The 9961-nt window shown below is 46.2% G+C and overlaps 1 protein-coding gene across 1 annotated transcript in view; it reads left to right on the top strand.

Annotated features, from left to right (window-relative positions):
- ZZZ3 (zinc finger ZZ-type containing 3) overlaps positions 1-9961 on the top strand; it is a 61424-nt gene that overhangs the window by 45786 nt on the left and 5677 nt on the right. Inside the window, exons 4-5 of the mRNA XM_073645264.1 lie at positions 612-761; positions 933-1067. Of these exons, the coding sequence (XP_073501365.1) occupies positions 612-761; positions 933-1067 (285 nt within the window). The remainder of the gene's footprint in view (positions 1-611; positions 762-932; positions 1068-9961) is intronic.

Here is a 9961-nt window from a genome sequence, read left to right as displayed (position 1 = left end):
CGCCACTGTCCTTTTCAGCTGGATGCCGGCGTAGCGCCACTGTCCTTTTCAGCTGGATGCCGGCGTAGCGCCACTGTCCTTTTCTGCTGGATGCCGGCGTAGCGCCACTGTCCTTTTCTGCTGGATGCCGGCGTAGCGCCACTGTCCTTTTCTGCTGGATGCCGGCGTAGCGCCACTGTCCTTTTCTGCTGGATGCCGGCATAGCGCCACTGTCCTTTTCTGCTGGATGCCGGCATAGCGCCACTGTCCTTTTCTGCTGGATGCCGGCATAGCGCCACTGTCCTTTTCTGCTGGATGCCGGCATAGCGCCACTGTCCTTTTCTGCTGGATGCCGGCATAGCGCCACTGTCCTTTTCTGCTGGATGCCGGCATAGCGCCACTGTCCTTTTCTGCTGGATGCCGGCTTAGCGCCACTGTCCTTTTCTGCTGGATGCCGGCATAGCGCCACTGTCCTTTTCTGCTGGATGCCGGCATAGCGCCACTGTCCTTTTCTGCTGGATGCCGGCATAGCGCCACTGTCCTTGTCTTTTGGAGATGTGTCTCCGATGCTTTGACACTTGGTACTACTACCCCCATTGGCCTCCACATGATTCCTTGTGTTCTGCTCCCAGGCATCAAGCAAACGGCAGCACGTTCTCAACAAGCATCTGTTTAAACCCTCCACCTTCATGACTTCCCATGAGCCTCCGGTGTTTATGGAAGAGGACGACGACCACTCCAGCTTTCACAACCTCGATGCAGCCGATGACGAGGATATCTCGGTAATGAGCTTCCATGAAGGTCTCCCCTGTCCTGCGTCTGTCTGTCCCAAGTGTTCGCCGAACTACAACTCCCAGCACTTGGAGGGGTTATTGGGGTATGCTGGGAGTTATAGTTCCTGGCAGCTGGAGACGACCCTTTGAGTTTGGTGACTTTGTTCTTCTGATTCTCAGGATGAAGAATCTATTCCGGCTTCTTACCGGGGACTTGCGGAATATAAAGAACTACTTGACCTTAAGAGATTGAAGAAGCGACAGCTCCAGGAGCTGGAGGCGGAGAGCGGCTTCGTGCAGCACCTCGGCTTCAAGGTGAGAGTCGTCCGACGCTCGACCCCCGGGCCGCAGCCGTCCGACGCTCGACCCCCGGGCCGCAGCCGTCCGACGCTCGACCCCCGGGCCGCAGCCGTCCGACGCTCGACCCCCGGGCCGCAGCCGTCCGACGCTCGACCCCCGGGCCGCAGCCGTCCGACGCTCGACCCCCGGGCCGCAGCCGTCCGACGCTCGACCCCCGGGCCGCAGCCGTCCAACGCTCGACCCCCGGGCCGCAGCCGTCCGACGCTCGACCCCCGGCGGGCCGCAGCCGTCCGACGCTCGACCCCCGGGCCGCAGCCGTCCGACGCTCGACCCCCGGGCCGCAGCCGTCCGACGCTCGACCCCCGGGCCGCAGCCGTCCGACGCTCGACCCCCGGGCCGCAGCCGTCCGACGCTCGACCCCCGGGCCGCAGCCGTCCGACGCTCGACCCCCGGGCCGCAGCCGTCCGACGCTCGACCCCCGGGCCGCAGCCGTCCGACGCTCGACCCCCGGGCCGCAGCCGTCCGACGCTCGACCCCCGGGCCGCAGCCGTCCGACGCTCGACCCCCGGGCCGCAGCCGTCCGACGCTCGACCCCCGGGCCGCAGCCGTCCGACGCTCGACCCCCGGGCCGCAGCCGTCCGACGCTCAGCAGCAGCTTTAGAGCTTCTGCGCTCACTGACTTCAGAGGAATGAGCCTCAGATGTTCGGGGAAATTGAGCGCTGCAGCTCATCAGTTGCCACTGATGGGCTGCAGGGCTCATATGGCATAATGCCACGCGAACCCTTGGGAGACCCAGACGGAGAATTAATGTTTTACACTGGGGAATATATTATATAAGAAGAGATTGTCCGAGTAGCGGATCCCTCAGGACAATGCAGTAGATCTGATATTTGCGCCTTCTTTGTGGTTTTCTCACCTCTGCTGTCATCACCTCAAGCGGATACAAATCTACAGTCGCAGCCAAACGCCTTGAGATTGAAGCAGCGAACTGAAGACCAAAATTTGTATTTGTGTTTTTCGCTCCTTTTAGTCGGATGTTTCTATAGTTACTGAACGACAATTATCAACATTTTACACTTTTATTAACGAAAACTCAGCAATGCAGAATATCAGCTGCCTTGTCCTTGTCAGCACTTACTCCCGAGCCAACGAGAAGATCACTGAAAACTATAGGGCCATAACGCAGGATCAGTAATGTAATGTATGTACACAGTGACTGCACCAGCAGAATAGTGAGTGCAGCTCTGGAGTATTATACAGGATGTAACTCAGGATCAGTAATGTAATGTATGTACACAGTGACTGCACCAGCAGAATAGTGAGTGCAGCTCTGGAGTATAATACAGGATGTAACTCAGGATCAGTAATGTAATATATGTACACAGTGACTGCACCAGCAGAATAGTGAGTGCAGCTCTGGAGTATAATACAGGAGGTAACTCAGGATCAGTAATGTAATATATGTACACAGTGACTGCACCAGCAGAATAGTGAGTGCAGCTCTGGAGTATAATATAGGATGTAACTCAGGATCAGTAATGTAATGTATGTACACAGTGACTGCACCAGCAGAATAGTGAGTGCAGCTCTGGAGTATAATACAGGATGTAACTCAGGATCAGTAATGTAATGTATGTACACAGTGACTGCACCAGCAGAATAGTGAGTGCAGCTCTGGAGTATAATACAGGAGGTAACTCAGGATCAGTAATGTAATGTATGTACACAGTGACTGCACCAGCAGAATAGTGAGTGCAGCTCTGGAGTATAATACAGGATGTAACTCAGGATCAGTAATGTAATGTATGTACACAGTGACTGTAACAGTAGAATAGTGAGTGCAGCTCTGGAGTATAATACAGGATGTAACTCAGGATCAGTACTGTAATGTATGTACACAGTGACTGTAACAGTAGAATAGTGAGTGCAGCTCTGGAGTATAATACAGGAGGTAACTCAGGATCAGTAATGTAATGTATGTACACAGTGACTGCACCAGCAGAATAGTGAGTGCAGCTCTGGAGTATAATACAGGAGGTAACTCAGGATCAGTAATGTAATGTATGCACACAGTGACTGTAACAGTAGAATAGTGAGTGCAGCTCTGGAGTATAATACAGGACGTAACTCAGGATCAGTAATGTAATGTATGTACACAGTGACTGCACCAGCAGAATAGTGAGTGCAGCTCTGGAGTATAATACAGGACGTAACTCAGGATCAGTAATGTAATGTATGTACACAGTGACTGCACCAGCAGAATAGTGAGTGCAGCTCTGGAGTATAATACAGGAGGTAACTCAGGATCAGTAATGTAATGTATGTACACAGTGACTGCACCAGCAGAATAGTGAGTGCAGCTCTGGAGTATAATACAGGATGTAACTCAGGATCAGTAATGTAATGTATGTACACAGTGACTGCACCAGCAGAATAGTGAGTGCAGCTCTGGAGTATAATACAGGAGGTAACTCAGGATCAGTAATGTAATGTATGTACACAGTGACTGCACCAGCAGAATAGTGAGTGCAGCTCTGGAGTATAATACAGGAGGTAACTCAGGATCAGTAATGTAATGTATGCACACAGTGACTGTAACAGTAGAATAGTGAGTGCAGCTCTGGAGTATAATACAGGAGGTAACTCAGGATCAGTAATGTAATGTATGTACACAGTGACTGCACCAGCAGAATAGTGAGTGCAGCTCTGGAGTATAATACAGGATGTAACTCAGGATCAGTAATGTAATGTATGTACACAGTGACTGTAACAGTAGAATAGTGAGTGCAGCTCTGGAGTATAATACAGGAGGTAACTCAGGATCAGTAATGTAATGTATGCACACAGTGACTGTAACAGTAGAATAGTGAGTGCAGCTCTGGAGTATAATACAGGACGTAACTCAGGATCAGTAATGTAATGTATGTACACAGTGACTGCACCAGCAGAATAGTGAGTGCAGCTCTGGAGTATAATACAGGAGGTAACTCAGGATCAGTAATGTAATGTATGCACACAGTGACTGTAACAGTAGAATAGTGAGTGCAGCTCTGGAGTATAATACAGGAGGTAACTCAGGATCAGTAATGTAATGTATGTACACAGTGACTGCACCAGCAGAATAGTGAGTGCAGCTCTGGAGTATAATACAGGATGTAACTCAGGATCAGTAATGTAATGTATGTACACAGTGACTGCACCAGCAGAATAGTGAGTGCAGCTCTGGAGTATAATACAGGAGGTAACTCAGGATCAGTAATGTAATGTATGTACACAGTGACTGCACCAGCAGAATAGTGAGTGCAGCTCTGGAGTATAATACAGGAGGTAACTCAGGATCAGTAATGTAATGTATGCACACAGTGACTGTAACAGTAGAATAGTGAGTGCAGCTCTGGAGTATAATACAGGAGGTAACTCAGGATCAGTAATGTAATGTATGCACACAGTGACTGCACCAGCAGAATAGTGAGTGCAGCTCTGGAGTATAATACAGGGGGTAACTCAGGATCAGTAATGTAATGTATGTACACAGTGACTGTAACAGTAGAATAGTGAGTGCAGCTCTGGAGTATAATACAGGACGTAACTCAGGATCAGTAATGTAATGTATGTACACAGTGACTGCACCAGCAGAATAGTGAGTGCAGCTCTGGAGTATAATACAGGATGTAACGCAGGATCAATAAAGGATAAGTAATGTAATGTATGTACACAGTGACTGCACCAGTAGAATAGTGAGTGCAGCTCTGGGGTATAATACAGGATGTAACTCAGGATCAGTAATGTAATGTATGTGCACAGTGACTGCACCAGCAGAATAGTGAGTGCAGCTCTGGGGTATAATATAGGAGGTAACTCAGGATTAGTAATGTAATGTATGTACACAGTGACTGCACCAGCAGAATAGTGAGTGCAGCTCAGGAGTATAATACAGGATGTAACTCAGGATCAGTAATGTAATGTATGTGCACAGTGACTGCACCAGCAGAATAGTGAGTGCAGCTCTGGGGTATAATACAGGAGGTAACTCAGGATCAGTAATGTATGTACACAGTGACTGTAACAGTAGAATAGTGAGTGCAGCTCTGGAGTATAATATAGGAGGTAACTCAGGATCAGTAATGTAATGTATGTACACAGTGACTGCACCAGTAGAATAGTGAGTGCAGCTCTGGAGTATAATACAGGATGTAACTCAGGATCAGTAATGTAATGTATGTACACAGTGACTGCACCAGTAGAATAGTGAGTGCAGCTCTGGAGTATAATACAGGAGGTAACTCAGGATCAGTAATGTAATGTATGTACACAGCGACTGCACCAGCAGAATAGTGAGTGCCGCTCTGGAGTATAATACAGGATGTAACTCAGGATCAGTAATGTAATGTATGTGCACAGTGACTGCACCAGCAGAATAATGAGTGCAGCTCTGGAGTATAATACAGGAGGTAACTCAGGATCAGTAATGTAATGTATGTACACAGTGACTGCACCAGCAGAATAGTGAGTGCAGCTCTGGAGTATAATACAGCATGTAACTCAGGATCAGTTATGTAATGTATGTGCACAGTGCCTGCACCAGCAGAATAATGAGTGCAGCTCTGGAGTATAATACAGGAGGTAACTCAGGATCAGTAATGTAATGTATGTACACAGTGACTGCACCAGCAGAATAGTGAGTGCAGCTCTGGGGTATAATACAGGATGTAACTCAGGATCAGTAATGTAATGTATGTGCACAGTGACTGCACCAGCAGAATGAGTGCAGCTCTGGAGTATAATACAGGATGTAACTCAGGATCAGTAATGTAATGTATGTGCACAGTGACTGCACCAGCAGAATAATGAGTGCAGCTCTGGAGTATAATACAGGATGTAACTCAGGATCAGTAATGTAATGTATGTACACAGTGACTGCACCAGCAGAATAGTGAGTGCAGCTCTGGGGTATAATACAGGATGTAACTCAGGATCAGTAATGTAATGTATGTACACAGTGACTGCACCAGCAGAATAGTGAGTGCAGCTCTGGAGTATAATACAGGATGTAACTCAGGATCAGTAATGTAATGTATGTACACAGTGACTGCACCAGCAGAATAGTGAGTGCAGCTCTGGAGTATAATACAGGATGTAACTCAGGATCAGTAATGTAATGTATGTACACAGTGACTGCACCAGCAGAATAGTGAGTGCAGCTCTGGAGTATAATACAGGAGGTAACTCAGGATCAGTAATGTAATGTATGTACACAGTGACTGCACCAGCAGAATAGTGAGTGCAGCTCTGGAGTATAATACAGGATGTAACTCAGGATCAGTAATGTAATGTATGTGCACAGTGACTGCACCAGCAGAATAATGAGTGCAGCTCTGGAGTATAATACAGGATGTAACTCAGGATCAGTAATGTAATGTATGTACACAGTGACTGCACCAGCAGAATAGTGAGTGCAGCTCTGGGGTATAATACAGGATGTAACTCAGGATCAGTAATGTAATGTATGTACACAGTGACTGCACCAGCAGAATAGTGAGTGCAGCTCTTGAGAATAATACAGGATGTAACTCAGGATCAGTAATGTAATGTATGTACACAGTGACTGCACCAGCAGAATAGTGAGTGCAGCTCTGGAGTATAATACAGGATGTAACTCAGGATCAGTAATGTAATGTATGTACACAGTGACTGCACCAGCAGAATAGTGAGTGCAGCTCTGGAGTATAATACAGGAGGTAACTCAGGATCAGTAATGTAATGTATGTACACAGTGACTGCACCAGCAGAATAGTGAGTGCAGCTCTGGAGTATAATACAGGAGGTAACTCAGGATCAGTAATGTAATGTATGTACACAGTGACTGCACCAGCAGAATAGTGAGTGCAGCTCTGGGGTATAATACAGGATGTAACTCAGGATCAGTAATGTAATGTATGTACACAGTGACTGCACCAGCAGAATAGTGAGTGCAGCTCTGGAGTATAATACAGGATGTAACTCAGGATCAGTAATGTAATGTATGTACACAGTGACTGCACCAGCAGAATAGTGAGTGCAGCTCTGGAGTATAATACAGGATGTAACTCAGGATCAGTAATGTAATGTATGTACACAGTGACTGCACCAGCAGAATAGTGAGTGCAGCTCTGGAGTATAATACAGGAGGTAACTCAGGATCAGTAATGTAATGTATGTACACAGTGACTGCACCAGCAGAATAGTGAGTGCAGCTCTGGAGTATAATACAGGATGTAACTCAGGATCAGTAATGTAATGTATGTGCACAGTGACTGCACCAGCAGAATAATGAGTGCAGCTCTGGAGTATAATACAGGATGTAACTCAGGATCAGTAATGTAATGTATGTACACAGTGACTGCACCAGCAGAATAGTGAGTGCAGCTCTGGGGTATAATACAGGATGTAACTCAGGATCAGTAATGTAATGTATGTACACAGTGACTGCACCAGCAGAATAGTGAGTGCAGCTCTTGAGAATAATACAGGATGTAACTCAGGATCAGTAATGTAATGTATGTACACAGTGACTGCACCAGCAGAATAGTGAGTGCAGCTCTGGAGTATAATACAGGATGTAACTCAGGATCAGTAATGTAAAGTATGTACACAGTGACTGCACCAGCAGACTAGTGATTGCAGCTCTGGAGTATAATACAGGATGTAACTCAGGATCAGTAATGTAATGTATGAACACAGTGACTGCACCAGCAAAATAGTGAGTTAGTGAGTGCAGCTCTGGAGTATAATACAGGAGGTAACTCAGGATCAGTAATGTAATGTATGTACACAGTGACTGCACCAGCAGAATAGTGAGTGCAGCTCTGGAGTATAATACAGGATGTAACTCAGGATCAGTAATGTAATGTATGTACACAGTGACTGCACCAGCAGAATAGTGAGTGCAGCTCTGGAGTATAATACAGGAGGTAACTCAGGATCAGTAATGTAATGTATGTACACAGTGACTGCACCAGCAGAATAGTGAGTGTAGCTCTGGAGTATAATACAGGAGGTAACTCAGGATCAGTAATGTAATGTATGCACACAGTGACTGTAACAGTAGAATAGTGAGTGCAGCTCTGGAGTATAATACAGGAGGTAACTCAGGATCAGTAATGTAATGTATGCACACAGTGACTGCACCAGCAGAATAGTGAGTGCAGCTCTGGAGTATAATACAGGGGGTAACTCAGGATCAGTAATGTAATGTATGTACACAGTGACTGTAACAGTAGAATAGTGAGTGCAGCTCTGGAGTATAATACAGGACGTAACTCAGGATCAGTAATGTAATGTATGTACACAGTGACTGCACCAGCAGAATAGTGAGTGCAGCTCTGGAGTATAATACAGGATGTAACTCAGGATCAATAAAGGATAAGTAATGTAATGTATGTACACAGTGACTGCACCAGTAGAATAGTGAGTGCAGCTCTGGGGTATAATACAGGATGTAACTCAGGATCAGTAATGTAATGTATGTGCACAGTGACTGCACCAGCAGAATAGTGAGTGCAGCTCTGGGGTATAATATAGGAGGTAACTCAGGATTAGTAATGTAATGTATGTACACAGTGACTGCACCAGCAGAATAGTGAGTGCAGCTCAGGAGTATAATACAGGATGTAACTCAGGATCAGTAATGTAATGTATGTGCACAGTGACTGCACCAGCAGAATAGTGAGTGCAGCTCTGGGGTATAATACAGGAGGTAACTCAGGATCAGTAATGTATGTACACAGTGACTGTAACAGTAGAATAGTGAGTGCAGCTCTGGAGTATAATATAGGAGGTAACTCAGGATCAGTAATGTAATGTATGTACACAGTGACTGCACCAGTAGAATAGTGAGTGCAGCTCTGGAGTATAATACAGGATGTAACTCAGGATCAGTAATGTAATGTATGTACACAGTGACTGCACCAGTAGAATAGTGAGTGCAGCTCTGGAGTATAATACAGGAGGTAACTCAGGATCAGTAATGTAATGTATGTACACAGCGACTGCACCAGCAGAATAGTGAGTGCAGCTCTGGAGTATAATACAGGATGTAACTCAGGATCAGTAATGTAATGTATGTGCACAGTGACTGCACCAGCAGAATAATGAGTGCAGCTCTGGAGTATAATACAGGAGGTAACTCAGGATCAGTAATGTAATGTATGTACACAGTGACTGCACCAGCAGAATAGTGAGTGCAGCTCTGGAGTATAATACAGCATGTAACTCAGGATCAGTTATGTAATGTATGTGCACAGTGCCTGCACCAGCAGAATAATGAGTGCAGCTCTGGAGTATAATACAGGAGGTAACTCAGGATCAGTAATGTAATGTATGTACACAGTGACTGCACCAGCAGAATAGTGAGTGCAGCTCTGGGGTATAATACAGGATGTAACTCAGGATCAGTAATGTAATGTATGTGCACAGTGACTGCACCAGCAGAATGAGTGCAGCTCTGGAGTATAATACAGGATGTAACTCAGGATCAGTAATGTAATGTATGTGCACAGTGACTGCACCAGCAGAATAATGAGTGCAGCTCTGGAGTATAATACAGGATGTAACTCAGGATCAGTAATGTAATGTATGTACACAGTGACTGCACCAGCAGAATAGTGAGTGCAGCTCTGGGGTATAATACAGGATGTAACTCAGGATCAGTAATGTAATGTATGTACACAGTGACTGCACCAGCAGAATAGTGAGTGCAGCTCTGGAGTATAATACAGGATGTAACTCAGGATCAGTAATGTAATGTATGTACACAGTGACTGCACCAGCAGAATAGTGAGTGCAGCTCTGGAGTATAATACAGGATGTAACTCAGGATCAGTAATGTAATGTATGTACACAGTGACTGCACCAGCAGAATAGTGAGTGC

Source organism: Phyllobates terribilis, unplaced genomic scaffold (genome assembly GCF_046119375.1).
Source record: "Phyllobates terribilis strain yellow unplaced genomic scaffold, ASM4611937v1 Scaffold_8__6_contigs__length_399053987, whole genome shotgun sequence".
In the NCBI taxonomy this organism is placed as follows: domain Eukaryota; kingdom Metazoa; phylum Chordata; class Amphibia; order Anura; family Dendrobatidae; genus Phyllobates; species Phyllobates terribilis.
The sequence above is the reverse complement of the archived record's forward strand: the minus strand, read 5'-3'. Positions and strand labels throughout refer to the sequence as shown.